General features: G+C 42.7%; 1 protein-coding gene across 6 annotated transcripts in view; it reads left to right on the top strand.

Moving 5' to 3' along the window:
• The window catches only part of GRIK1 (glutamate ionotropic receptor kainate type subunit 1), a 652481-nt gene that overhangs the window by 250445 nt on the left and 386546 nt on the right, over nucleotides 1–15490 (top strand). For all 6 annotated transcript variants that reach the window (XR_012241793.1, XM_073617099.1, XM_073617101.1 and 3 more), the window contains exons 2-3: nucleotides 10077–10250; nucleotides 15094–15351. Coding sequence is in view for 5 of the 6 variants with exons in the window: in XM_073617099.1 (XP_073473200.1) it covers nucleotides 10077–10250; nucleotides 15094–15351 (432 nt within the window). In the remaining variant the exon portion in view is untranslated. The remainder of the gene's footprint in view (nucleotides 1–10076; nucleotides 10251–15093; nucleotides 15352–15490) is intronic.

Below are 15490 nucleotides of genomic sequence, written 5' to 3'. Positions count from 1 at the left end.
ATATGGATTAGTGTCCCTTTAAATGTTTGGCATAGAAAATGTCCTCCTATTTGCATATTACTTCATCACATTGCCTGCCTCTCTTCAAATGCCTCATCTTTTGAAAAAGAAAAAAAACATATGTAGCCACTACTAGCCAGCATACCATGGATCCAAATAATAGAATTCATTGGAGTCATCACATCACAGTAAGTACTTGTGCAATGTTAAAGAACCTTGTAGGACCCACAGTTGTCCTGCAAGACTGCGAAATTATGCACTTGCATTTCTGTCATGATTGCTTTAACCAGTTGTCGTCCACCGCACACCGATATATGTCAGCACAATGGCAGTGGTGGGCAAATGGGTGTACCTGTACTTCCCTTTTAAGAGCCGGGGATAGCAGGCGCGCTCGATGTCCACCGGTCTCCCATATGTAAACAAGGCATTTCCCCATTCTGACTTGTGTCATGACAGAGATCGCTGCTCCCTGTCACCTGGAGCAGTGATCGCTGTCATGGGAGGTGTAGCCCATACCCCCCACAGTTAGAATCACTCCCTAGGACACACTTAACCCCTTCATCACCCCCTAGTGGGTAACCCTTTCCCTGCTTTTTTTTATAGCACTGATCGCTGTATAAATGACAATGGTCCCAAAATAGTGTCAAAAGTGTCCGATGTGTCCGCCATAATGTCACAGTCCCGATAAAAATCACAGATTGCTGCCATTACTAATAAAAAAAAAATAATAATAAAATGCCATAAAGCTATCCTCTGTTTTGTAGACACTATAACTTTTGCGCAAACCTTAACCAATCAATATACACTTATTGCGATTTAAAATATGTAGAAGAATACATATCGGCCTAAACTGAGGAAAAAAAATGTTTTATATATTTTTGGGGGATATTTATTATAGCAAAAAGTAAAAAATAATGCGTTTTTTTTTTCAAAATTGTCGCTCTTTTTTGTTTATAGCGCAAAAAATAAAAACTCCGGAGGTGATCAAATACCACCAAAAGAAAGTTCTGTTTGTGGGAAAAAAAGGACGTCAATTTTGTTTGGGTGCACGACCGCGCAATTGTCAGTTAAAGCGACGCAGTGCCGTTTTGTAAAAAGTGCTCTGGTCAGGAAGGGGGTAAAATCTTCCGGGGCTGAAGTGGTTAAAGAGTAACTCCATTTTTGTTGAAAAAAAACATTCCCCTCTGGGTGATCTATGTACAGTACAAGGATCTTAACAAACTTTCTTGAAGATTCCTACCTTTTGTTATTCTGAAGAAATATCTGTTTGTTTGCCTGTGTCCATGTGTAGAGTGAATCTAATGGGAGTGATTTTATAATTATCAATCAGCTGCTGTATCTGCAGGGCTCTAATGAGGAAAGTGTCAGGGTCTGCATCTTTTTAGACATCATTTCCCTTTGGGAGTATCTGTGTAGACAAATGTACTGTTCAAGCGAAAGGTAATTTTTGTTAACGTTCAATTACAAAATGACTTGTATTGTATATGCTATATTATTTTTGTTACTTGCTAATTTTTTTCTCCATGATAGTGGAGTTACCCTTTAACCGGTTCAATACAGAGCATTTTCACCCCCTTCCTTCCCAGGCCAATTTTTAGTTTTCAGCGCTGTCGCAATTTAAACGACAATTGCACGGTCGTGCAACGTTGTACCCAAAAAAAATTGACGTCCTTTTTTCCCCACAAATAGAGCTTTCTTTTGGTGGTATTTGATCGCCTCTGCGTTTTTTATTTTTTTGCGCTATAAACAAAAGAAGACCGCCAATTTGGAAAAAAACACAATATTTTTTACTTTTTGCTTTAATAAATATCCCAATTTTTTTTTTTAAAAACAAATTTTTTCCTCAGTTTCGGCCGATACGTATTCTTCTACATATTTTTGGTAAAAAAAAAAAATCGCAATAAGTGTATATTGATTGGTTTGCGCAAAAGTTATAGCGTCTACAAAATACGAGATAGATTTATGGCATTTTAAAAAAATATATATTTTTTTTTTTTTTTAGCGGCGATCGCGATTTTTTTTCGTGACTGTGACATTATGGCGGACACATCGGACACTTTTGACACATTTTTGGGACCATTCACATTTATACAGCGATCAATGCTATAAAATTGCATTGATTACTGTATAAATGTGACAGGCAGTGAAGGGGTTAACCACTAGGGGGCGGGGAGGGGTTAATATGTTTCCTAGGGAATGATTCTAACTGTAGGGGGAGGGGACGCACAAGGGGAGGAGACCGATCAGTGTTCCTCCGTTCTGGGAACGCAGATCGCTCTCCTCACAACTAACAGGACGTGGATCTGTGTGTTTACACACACAGATCCACGGTCCGGCCCGGGTAACGGGCAATAGCGGGTGCCCCGCGGACATTGCGGCCGCCGGGCACACGCACCGGGTCCCGAGCAGCGCGGCGGGCGCGCGCGCGCCCCCTAGACGGCCCGGGAATCCCAGGACGTCATATGACCTCCACCCAGGATGGGAGATCCCATCTGTGGACGTCATATGTCTATGGCTGGGTAGGGAAGTGGTTAAAGTGGTTGTAAACCTCTTACATGAAATTTGAACAAAACATATCCCTCTATAGTATGTACTTGTCTCAACCCAGAGCACTAATGTCATAGCTGTCTGCTACCTCATTCTTCTGCTATTTGTATGAGTCACTTCTGACAAGTTTTCATGACCCTAATGCCGCGTACACACGAGGGGACTTTACGGCACACTTTGTCCTGCGGACTTTTCGATGGACTTTACGACGGACTTTCCGAATGAACGGACTTGCCTACACATGATCAACCAAAGTCCGACGGATTCGTACGTGATGACGTACGACCGGACTAAAACAAGGAAGTTCATAGCCAGTAGCCAATAGCTGCTCTAGCGTCGGTTTTTGTCCGTCGGACTAGCATACAGACGAGCGGACTTTTCAGCCAGACTCGAGTCCGTCGAAAAGATTTGAAACATGTTTCATTTCTAGGTCCGTCGAACTTTTGGGGAAAAAAAGTCAGCTGGAGCCCACACACGATCGAATTGTCCAACGGACTCCGGTCCGCCGAACCAAGTATGCTGTAAAGTCCGCTCGTGTGTACGCGGCATAAGAGATAAAAAGGCGGCAGGGGAGGGCAGGTGTCCCAATACTTTTGACAATATAGTGTATGCTTTCTGCTACATTGATACTCGTTAAGCAGCTAACCATTGCTACACAACCCCATGTTCCAGGCTTTACGCAAGAAGTACGATGGGAACATATACTATAGTACCAAAAGCATTGTGACGCCTGCCTTTACACGCACATGAACTTTAATGGCATCCCAGTCTTAGTCCGTAGGGTTCAATATTGAGTTGGCCCACCCAGCTTCAACTCTTCTGGGAAGGCTGTCCACAAGGTTTAGGAGGGTGTCTATGGGAATGTTTGACCATTCTTCCAGAAGCGCATATATCTCAGAACCTTTGTAATACGGCGTAGGACAGCCATAATATGTAACCTGGTTTTATAGGATGATTTTATGGTTGTTTTACAAATATATTTTTTATGAAAAGATTTTTAACGCATGTAGCTAGGACTTCTCTATGAAAGCATATTTTTATTGCACTGACATCTTTTTAACAATGTGCTGAAATATGTATCTCTAAACAAGTTTGGCTGTATTCCAAAGAGATGTTGATTGCTTGATACCCCCAATAATACTACCTTCTAATCCTACAATTTATGTACTTTTGAAAAATTATTAGCCATATTGAGCTGACAATTTGACTCCAGAGAATATTTGTAAACTGCCATAGTCTCCATACCCAATTAAATTTCATATTTCTGCTATAAAGCCTTCACCTCATTTTTCCTCTTGGGTTGTAGCCAGGCTCGAAACCTATTTCCTAAAATTAGTCGGAATTCTGAGACAGTAAAGAAACAAGATCTGGGTTTCCCCGGTGGGATATTGCAGCTTCTTGTCCTATGTAAAGATATACCACGTCAGCAAAAAATAGAGTTCTATTAAGCTTAGTTTTGCTAAGACACTTCATGCGTGGGCTCTATTCAGATTTATATTCTAAGCCAGCGCTGATTGATACACTAGAGAGATGGAGTAAGAAAATGCTTTAACAATTTAGAGAAAAAGAGCCTCAAGGGGACGGTCGGTATGAAATCCTGTCTGGCTGTCGACATGGAGGATTCTGACAAGTCTGCCCTGGACAGAAGAGGCCAGTCTATTAGGACGTGCTTGTTTTAATAAAAAAAAAAAAATGCTGCATATTGAAACAGTGACAGTCGAGGTATAAGTGTAATATGTCAGTTGTATTTAGTCACAGGCCAAGGGCACTGGTGGGACAACACAGAGCAGAATTCCAATTCAATTCCAGTCTATCTACTTGAAGCTGAATTATAGGCAGATATATACAGTAGGACATAAATTAACGCAGTTCTGTAATCATGGACACATTATTAAATATTTTTTATAATTTTTTTTTTTTCCCACAAAAAATTTTTTATTGAAAAGTTTCATAGGAAATACAGAAAGTACAATAAAGAACATATGGAAGCAGGTGTATTTGGTATTAAGGAGGCATTATAATTCAAACATTTGTAAACAAACAAACCACTATTTAGTGCCCTTTACTCTCACTCCATAGTGGGTCTGGTAGGGAACAAGCCTCGTGTTTCCTAGAACTTTTGTCAGGGCCTATTCCATAGCTCCCAACTGTCCCTGACTTCGAGGGACTGTCCCTGATTTGGAGCAATGTCCCTCTGTCCCTCTTCCCCCCTCATATCTCCTTAATTTTGGTCTGATCCATATGGTTGTATATAAAATGCACTTTTTATCTTACAGAAAGTGTTTCCCAGTGCTAAACCTTTCATCTGAATTCTAAATTGCTACATTTGTAAATTTTTAAAGCCAATATAAAGGAATAGTGGTAAAAAAAAAAAAGCTCTTGTGGATTTAATTAACCTTTTTTTTGGTTAATTCTCCTTTTAAGGGGCTGTGGCAGGGGGCGTGTCCTATTCCTACATAGTTTGCTAGTAGGTGTCCCTCATTCCCATCTCAAAATGTTGGGAGGTATGCTATTCAAGTAGGGAGGTATTGCTGCAGTGCCCTATAACTTATTAGCGTTATTGTGTGCGGAGGGCGAGTAAAATGGAGCATAAGGTAGTTTATGGTTGTAGCGTCCTACTCTAGGCCATCTCGGTACATCAACTCTTTCCTAGGAGTAAATCAGTGTAGAGGGGAGATAGGAGAAGAAAGGAAAAAAGAGAGAACAGAGTAGAGAGGTGGGGGGGGGGCTGGGGGAATGAAGGAGGTGGACCTCCAGGGGGGGGTTGCGGACCACCAGGGGGCTGTGTGGGGAAGGGGTGGGAAAGCCACCAACTACCCTCTCCAGTTACCCCTGGGTGCTGTATGTGATGTACATGTTCTATCGTTGTTTTGGGTCCATTTCTCTGAAGGGACATAAACTAGACATGTGCAATATGTTTCGTAACAAATCGAAATTCGGCCGAATTTTGCATCTTTCGGTAATTCGGATGCATCTGAATGTCCAAATAAAAAAAATAACGAATTTCAACTAATACGAAAGAAATTATAGCGAATATAACGAATGAATTCGACATGATTCAGTAATTTGTTAAAGATCTAATGAAAGGTCAACTCAAAGTAAATCTTACAGTCCAATCAGCTGATTAATTTTGTGCTGGAGGTTGGATTACTGGCAAAGTGCATTCCTGAGAACTGAGTGAGAAGGGTGTTGTATTGTATTTGAGCAGAGGAGAAGAGATATTGTCATTGTGTGTGTTAAAAGATTCAATAAACAAACGACTTTCCAAACTACGAATCATTATCACGAATCAATATACATACATAAATATCGAATTTCAACTACTACGAAAGAAATTATAGCGGATATAACAAATTAATTCAACATGATTCGAGATTCAGTATAACGAATATCGACACTCTACAGAAATAACTAATTATCCGAAAACGAATTAACGTAACATAACGAATATAACAGAACGAAATTATGTATTTTACGAATGACAATGAACCGAAACTAAACGAAATTTTTAAGTTGTGCACAAGTCTAACATAAACCTGTAAAACAGAAGTCAAGCGCTCTCCTGTGTCAGATCTTGATATCGTTGTGACTTCTGATATTCAAGCCAGGAAGCCCATGTAGTCGAAAAGTGCAATGTTCTATCCTGTGTGGTGTGAATCAGCTCCTCTATCGCTTTGTGGTTGATTCGGAATGTCCATTCCTTCATGGAAGGGGGTAATTTGGACTACCAATGGACCGGCAAGCATAGCCTAGAGGCATTAATCATATGTATAGCTACTGACTTGTAGTATCTTTTGTGGGGAAATTTGGAGAGCTGCAAGAGGTATTGCGCTGGTGAGAACTCCAGGGGAAGTTCTCAGTCATTACTGCATGGACTTCTCTCCAATATGGTTGGATCATTGGACATGTGGATATATGGATATATGGAGAAGGGTACCTAGACCTTGTTCGCATCTCCAACATCGATCTGAAACTGTGGGGATGAATTTGTGGAGTATTTCCGGCATTCTATACCATTTCATTTTAATCTTATACCGGTTTTCCTGTGTGTGTACGTTGAGGGAGCCTTTGTGACTATAGAGGTAAATTTGGTCCCAACTGGTGTCCTCTATCACCATGTCTAGCTGTTTCCCAATAGGCGGGGAAGCATAGGGTTTTCCGCACGTTGAGGCATAGAGCACTGAAATCAAGTGACTCTGGGGAGAGGGGCGAGTACACAGTGATTCCAAGACTGTTGGGGTTTTCCTAAAGCTTTCTCTGTTTGCGGGGCTATCAAGATAGTGTTTTAATTGGATATAGGCCCAGAAAGGGAATGACTTTGAGATTGCTGCGAGTTCTATCTGTCGTCGAACAGGTCCATAAAGACATGGGTGAACGAGTTTGGGGTGGAGGAACTTGACTGGCCTGCACAGAGTCCTGACCTCAACCTGATAGACCTGACCTCACAAATGCGCTTCAGGAAGAATGGTCAAACATTTCCATAGACAGACTCCTAAACCTTGTGGACAGCCTTCCCAGAAGAGTTGAAGCTGTTATAACTGGAAAGAGGTGGTCAACTCAATATTGAACCCTACAGACTAAGATTGGGATGCCATTAAAGGCAGGTGTCCCAATACTTTTGGTAATATAGTGTATATTGGGTCCCTGGGCAAGAATCAGATTAGGCCCTCTTGGCTAAAATATTGCAGTCCCTGCCAAAATCCACTTCATGGGGTACCGGATACTTTGCTCCTTTGGGTCTTTCTACCTTTCATTAAAAGATACCATCAACATGGGGACAAGGTGCTTTGGGGTGGGGAGCAAAGCACCCCTGTCCTAAAGCAACCCCCCATGTCATCTCTCGCTTCCATACAGTAGTCACTATTTCTTCCAGCTAGTACCAACTCTATGCAATACTTACACATACCATTTTCATATAGTGTATATCTAATTTTGTCGTTCATTTATATCAAGTTAAATGGGATTTGCTCCACTTCCTCAAGATTTTATAATATTTTTTCCCATTTCCCCTATGTTCATAGATTATTCTTCTATAGGGTAGGACATGGTTTACAGCTTTCTCCCATTGACTACGTGTCGGGGGTGCTGGTTGGATCCATTTTTCCACTATTTGTTTTCGCACTAGAAACAACACTTCTTGCAAAAATATCTTGGTGTAATTTGGTTTATTTTATCTTCTAGTAGTCCTAAAAAAAATACCTCCACTGTATCTGGGACTGGCCTATTTATATGTTTTATCAATTTACTAATAACTTGTCGTCAATATCCTGTTATGCTACTACAATACCACATTAGTGATGAAGGAATAGGGGATGTCAGGAGCTACTCAAAAAAATGCCCCACGACAAAAAGGAATTATTTATGGACTATCTCGGTACCCAGAGAATGGACAATTGAGTATAAAAATATTATTTTATTATAAAGAACAAAAATTGAAACACATTAATACAAGCAATATATAAAAAATTGGTTGCATGCTATAACGGGATAATACAGACTAGACATTAGGAACCCCACAATGTAGTGGAGCCTCAAAAGATGTAGGTCCAAAGTGTGATCCTCAACATGTTTTGCGAAATTATTCACTTCTTCAGGAGGAGTTGACCTTAAACATCTATAAAGAGATACAATCTTACAGTTAAACAGTCACACATTGATTGTATTTCTTTATAGATGTTTAAGGTTAACTCCTCCTGAAAAAGTGAATAATTTTGCGAAACATGTTGAGGATCATGCTTTGGACCTACATCTTTTGAGGCTCCACTATATTGTAGGGTTCCTACTGTCTAGTCTGTATTAACCTGTTATAGCATGCAACCGATTTTTTTATATATTGCTCTTTATAATAAATAATATATAAACAATTGAGTATAAAATAATATTTTTATACTCAATTGTCCATTCTCTGGGTACCGAGATAGTCCATAAATAATTCCTTTTTGTCGTGGGGCATTTTTTGGAGTAGCTCCTGACATCCCCTATTCCTTCATCACTTTAAGCTCAGGGATGGTGGTGCCCACCCATATTTCTATATACCGTTTCAGCTTGAGGAATTATTCAACACAATAACACATTAGATGGCCGCATCTCACACAGTTTGGCACCTATATTCTCCCCATTTTATACAGCCTGTTTGGGCTGAGGTAGGTCTGATGTACTACTTGAATATTTAACTGAACTCTCCATGTCTTACAGCATGGGTGACCAACCTGCGGCCCTCCAGCTGTTGTGGAACTAAAGGACACATGAGGCATTGCAAGGCTGACAGTTGAAAGCATGACTCCCAAAGGCAGAGGCATGATGGGACTGGCCGCAGGTTGGACACCAATATGTTACAGCTTCTAGTCTCTGTCTTCCTGTGTGTTCTGATCCTTCACTGGATCAAAAGCTCCAGAATGCAGGGGAGGCTTTGGGAGGTAGGAGGCAGCTAATGATAACCCTTAAAGTGGATGTAAACCCAAAATTTTTTTTTGATGTCATAATGTAGAGTTTAAGATTTCCTATCATTTGAGCCCAGTCTTGCCACAACGAGTTAATCCAGCTCTGAGCAATCCTCTTTTATTGCTCAGTGAGATAAAACTTGACAAACAGAGAAAAACTTTGTCAAATCCTCCCCTTGCTGTGAGTGACAGGTGATTTACATATCTCGTGCACTAGCCTAAGACGTGCATTATTTTTTAATTCCCACCCCCACTCCTTTCTTCAGCAGCTCTGCAAGGATTGGCTGTTCCACACCTCAACATGATTTGGCATGCTGAAGTCATGTGGTTACTTTCCTGTCTTTTCACTGGATGTTAGAGATCATAGCAGAGGTTCAGTGTAAGAAATACACAGGAGAAAATGCATATTGACAAGGGGAGTGTAGAGGTGGGCGGGGAGTCTACTGACATCACGACTCCACCCACCGAGCTCCAGACAACAGACCCACCCACAGAATCTGCTGTTTTTCGGGTCTCATAACAGACAGAGGGGAGACATTTGACAGGTAAAGATACATGCAGGAGGCGTGTATATCCTTATAGATAACCCCTATGGCAGTAGTTTAGAAAGGATGACATTGGGTTTACATCCACTTTAAGTATGTGGGGGTCTTGTGCAATTGCAAGGTTTGCCCATCACAAATGCTGACTCTGCTAACATTGTTATATGAAGGTGGAGAAAGAGTTATAAGCAGTGTGCAAGCTCAAATTCATGGTTAAATAGAGCAGCAGGGGAGCGAAAGTAAGAAAGGTCACCACATTTAGCCAGTTGGGCCACCAATGTGCCTGTATGGGCAAACTGCAGGCTCACCCACGGGAAAAGCACAGGATCTTTTAAGGTCAAATTGGACATGCTGTCTTGGCTTTTCATTTCTCTGGATCAGCTGGAAATGCTGAGGATTTTTTAAGGGGATCTTAGTAGCCACGTGTTCATTTTTCTAGCTGACTAAATACTGTATATAGCTATCACATTACATGCCTACTTTGGCTATTTTGAACACAGCTCAAATATATCAGTAACCACTCTGCTGCTTTATCTCTGGTTTACAGGAGGTATTTTCGAGACACAGGAAAATGAGCCAGTGAATATGGAAGAACTAGCTTTCAAGTTTGCAGTCACCAATATCAACAGAAACCGAACACTGGTGCCCAACACTACATCTACACTAACCTACGATATCCAGAGAATCAACTTGTTTGACAGCTTTGAAGCTTCCCGGAGAGGTATTCTGAACTTAAATAAAATGTGCAATTTCAATAAACTTCACTTCATATAGCTAGAATAACCAGCACCATATATCCAGACTCATCTGTTTTTTAAATATCATTGTTCATGCCTATTCAGACCTATCAAGGCCATTGTTGTGCATTAACGCATGGCCTTAACTTGTGTTATGTGCATTGTGTAAATATCTGATCCAGTCTAGATGTTATAATAGTGCTACATCCTTAATAGAGTACAGTATACCCAAATATACAGAAAGTTGGTTAAAACATGTTACATAGTTTATTGATCCATATTAAAAAAACAGCAAAGTAATACTAAGAATTATCAGACTGATGATGTCTACACTTAGGTTAACCACCATAATTGATCACATATGGACAGTTGTAGATGCCTTTATATAGTGAATTAGTTCCGATGCATTTCGATTACAATTACAAAAGAAATATAATATATATAATTAGCGTATATAGTATACCTAACTATATATATTATATTTATTTTGGTTTGCAGTCTAGCTGGGACAGCCATATTGGCGTCCTTTGTAGTCTCTTTGAGTTTACACTGTGAGATCTGCATGGGACAACACATTGATTTTTGCCATTTTCTTTGATGATTGTAAGTGTCTTCTTATTCTATACAACTGATATTTCTTACTGTTGTTTTTCAACGATTGTGATATATGTATAAATATATATATTTTAGAATAAACCACCTTATTACGACCCCCTGATGAAGATTTATGCAATTGTAATAAAAAAAACACCCCCCTGTTCGGTTCGCACCAGAACTCCCAAACAGGGAAAAGTCCTGGCCCGAACGGCAAACCAGATTAAAGTCTATGGGAGTCGAACTTGAAAAATCAAAAGTTCCCATTTTGAAGGCTTACCCCCATACATCCATAAAAAGATGTATGGGGTCTGGGTACTGCCCTGGGGGACATGTATCAATGCAAACATTAAAAAGTGATTTTAATGATGTGTAAAGTGCAACAATAACAATTAAAAATTCCTTTAAATATAGTGCCCGGGGGGGGGGGGGGGGGGTCCCCTTAGTCTGCCTGTAAAGCAGTGCATCAGAACCTGCTGCAGAGAAAATGAAATTTATAAAGGAAAGTTTAATTTGACTTGTGATTTGTGGTTGCAATTGCCGGCACCCAGCTATTAAAAAAAAATAAAGAATAAAACGGCATGGGGTCCCACACCTTTGGGTCTGGTATGGATTTTAAGGGGAACCCCACACCAAAATGAAAGAATAAAAAGTGAATGGGTCCCCCCCCCAAAATCTACGCTCGCCCCCCCCAAACCATACCTGGCCACATGCCGTCCTCATGGGGGGACTTTGGGATGGGGCGCCGCCCCCTTGCGATGTTATGGACAAGTGCATGATGGGTCGGTGACATCACAAGGGGGTGGTGACACCAAGTGATCTCATCAGGTGGCCACACCCTTACCTATATAAGAACTGTCAAACAGCGGAAGAGGCTTTCGTTGGTCAGCTGTCAATGAGTGTGGAGCGTTTTTTTTTTTCTTTTTCGGGTGCGGCGAGCATCGTGATTGAAGATGGATTTACATCGAGGGACTTTTTAATAAAGGAATTGTCAAAAACTGTTTTTATCACTTTTTGTCACTTTTTTGGTGAATGGGTAAGGGGCACTATGTACTCCATACTTATTCACAGGGTGGGGCCAGGATCTGGGGCCCCCTTCTTAAAAGGGGCTTCCAGATTCCGATAAGCCCCCCACCCACAGACCCCCACAACCACAGCCCAGGGTTGAGGGGAAGAGACACTTGTCCTCATCAACATGTCCCCTGCCCCAAAGCACCCCCCCAATATCGAGGGCATATGTCCTGGTATGGCTCAGGAGGGGTGCTCGCTCGTGCCACCCTTTCCCAACCTGCCAGGCTGCATGCCTGGATAAGGGTTTGGTATAGCTAATGACTCATCGGTTGTTGAGGACGCCGTGACCGGCTTGCCAGTCTCGCTCCTTAATGACCAGCTTTTACTGCGCCCTGATTGGGCAAAGCTTTGCAAGGCTTATTTGCCATATATAGGCATCTATAACTGCCCATATGTGATCAATTACAGTGGTTAAATGTCGTGGAGACATCATTAATCTGATTGTTCTTATTATAACTTTCCCTGGTTTTTTAATATGAATCAATAAATGAAGTAAAATGTTTTTACCACGTTTCTGTATATTTGGGTATATATTGAGTGCTGTAATGTAATGTAATATGGTGCAAATGGGACTCCCCCCCCCCCCCGACCACGACAGACGGATTTGTGGTTGTCAATGGAACTCGAGTGCGGTGATGACCATGGACACTTCCTCTAGTTCTTCAACTAAAAGTCCTTACCTTGGTACAGACAGACAACTGGAGGAAGAGCCTGCAGGAACCTGGAATTAAACTTATTACAGTTGCAATGCTTTGCAGGCTCATTTGCAAAAAAATATTAAATACACATACACTAATTAACCAAAAGTATTAGGACGGCTGTCCCCAAGGTTTAGGAGTGTGTCTATGGGAATGTTTGACCATTCTTCCAGAAGCATATTTTGTGAGGTCAGCCACTGATGTGAACGAGAAGGCCTGGCTCGCAGTCTCCACTCTAATTCATCCCAAAGATGTTTGATCGGGTTAAGGTCAGGATTCCGTGCAGGCAGTCAAGTTCCTCCACCCCAAACTCGCTCATCCATGTCTTTATGGACCTTGCTTTGTGCACTGGTCCAAATCATTTAGTGGAGGATGAATATGGTGTGGGGTTGATTTTAAGGAGGTTGGGCTTGGCCCCTTAGTTCCAGTGAAGGGAACTCTTAAGATGTCAGCATACTAAGACATTTTAGAGGATTTGGGGGTGACCCCTTCCTGTTGTGCACCAGTGCACAAAACAAGGTCCATAAAGACATGGATGAGGGAGTTTCAGGTGGAGGTACTCAACTGGCCTGACCTCAACCAGACCTTTGGGATGAATTGGAGCAGAGACTGCCCCAGTGGTTTAGTCCCATTGACATGGGGCATTTTCTAACTCTACTGTCAACACTCTGGCCCCGTCTAAAGCCTAAAGGACAGTAAATCTGCTGTTTTCTTTAAAATTTGGAGACCCCTGGTCTTGATGATGGGAGGACCTTAGACCACTGGAGCATTTTAAGTTTTGATAGATGCTGGAGATCTAAACCTTCCGACAATTTATTACATCTCTTGGGTACTATCCTGGGGAGATCTCGATGCTAAGTTCCCAGGTCTGCACGCATGCTTTGGCCATTGTGATGAATCACACTCTCCCTGGTAGATGTTTTGTTTATGAAATGTTTTTAGAACTTTGCAGCAGAAGATAAAACATGCAAAAGTGGATAGCGACATCCAAACCCATCACCAGCCCAACATATCTTATTAGTACTGGCCCAAGGGGCAAAAGCCCACACCCAGCCCTCTGGGGACCCTGGCCATCCCATTGGTAAGCCCTGCCCAAAATAAAAAGCAGACATTACATCTGCTTCAGACATAAGAGACATGAATGTAGAGCTTGTATGCTCTGTAGTAGCAGGAGCAGAATACTTTCAATTTAACCTGATGGACACAGAGCCGATCCGCCCTATACGCTCACTACGCAAGCTGCATAGGGCCCTGCAAATTACTTGAGGCCCCGCCTCCCCCTCGTGTCATAGCGCATCAATTAATGTTAACAACATCCAGTGGTGGAACTTTAGGGGTCGCTGCAGTCGCATTTGCGACTGGGCCCTTCCGCTATACTGCTGTGGGGGGGCCCCCAAGACCCAGCATCCCCCCTGCACCTCTGGCTGGCCGTTTAGAGTGCAGTGGGAAGAGGTGGGAGGAGGTGGAAGGCGGTGATCGGCAGCTCTAAGGTGCCTGTGTAGGCTGCGGGATCTCCCTGGAGCTTGTAGTACTCTCTTGAGTGTCAGTGTATACAGTGGAGAGGAGAAGATAGGGGCCTCTGACCCGGGCAGGTATCAGTTTCACTTTCACTCTGCTTGAAGACTGTTGCTGATGCCCGAGTCAGAGGCCCCTCCCCTATCCGCTGTATACATTCAGAGATAGAACTACTAGCCCCAGGGAGATCCCCCTGCCTGTGGACACCATAAAGCTGCTGATCGCCGCCTCCCACCTCCACCAGCCAGGTACAGGGGAACCTCTGCAAGGGGGGGAGTCAGCTGTTTAGGGACCCTGAAGTAAGAGGGGGGGCTTTCTGAGGACACTAATGTAAGGAAGGGGCCCTCTGGGGACACTGATGTAAGAGGGGGGCCTCTGGGGACACTAATGTAAGGACGGGGCCCTCTGGGGACACTGATGTAAGAAGGGGGGCCTCTGGAGACATTAATGTAAGAGGGGGGCTCTCTGGGGACACTAATGTAAGGACGGGGCCCTCTGGGGACACTGATACAAGAAGGGGCCATCTGGGGACCTGTGTAAGAAGGGGCTCTCTGGGGACCCTGTGTAAGGAGGGGCTCTCTGGGGACACTAATGTAATAGAGAAGGCTCTCTGGGGACACTTATGTAAGAGGGAAGGCTCTCTGGGGACACTTATGTAAGAGGGAATGCTCTCTGGGGACACTAATGTAAGGACGGGGCCCTCTGAGGACCCTGAAGGAGGGAGGATTGTATTGGGAGCACTGAAGTGTCAGGTGTGACTGTGTGGCAGTGGCAAACAGTTTACATAGCTCACAGCAACACGGGTCAGGTAGAGGGCCCCATAGCAGAATTTTGCTTAGGGCCCCAGGGAGGTCAGGATCGGCACTGGATGGACATGTTACCAAATATGTAACATTAATCTTAGAAGCATAAACAGATGTAGTTAACCATAATTGTCTTTCATCCCCAGCATGCGACCAGTTGGCTCTTGGTGTGGCTGCATTGTTTGGACCATCACACAGTTCCTCCGTCAGTGCGGTCCAGTCTATCTGCAACGCTTTAGAAGTTCCCCACATCCAAACGCGATGGAAACACCCGTCAGTGGACAACAAAGACACATATTTTATTAACCTTCACCCTGACTATGCTGCCATCAGCCGAGCTGTGCTGGATCTGGTCTTACACTACAGCTGGAAGACTGTGACTGTTGTGTATGAAGACAGCACAGGTATGTTGGAAGCTTAACATTTTTTTTTTTTTAAATATAAGCTGACTATGGGATTGTATATCATATTCACAGGCTATACAGATAAATTGGCATTTGGCACTGCTTACCACAATGACCTCTGGAGAACCTGCTTTCCGGC

Source organism: Aquarana catesbeiana, linkage group LG02, assembly GCF_042186555.1.
Source record: "Aquarana catesbeiana isolate 2022-GZ linkage group LG02, ASM4218655v1, whole genome shotgun sequence".
NCBI classification, from domain to species: Eukaryota; Metazoa; Chordata; class Amphibia; order Anura; family Ranidae; genus Aquarana; species Aquarana catesbeiana.
The sequence above is the reverse complement of the archived record's forward strand: the minus strand, read 5'-3'. Positions and strand labels throughout refer to the sequence as shown.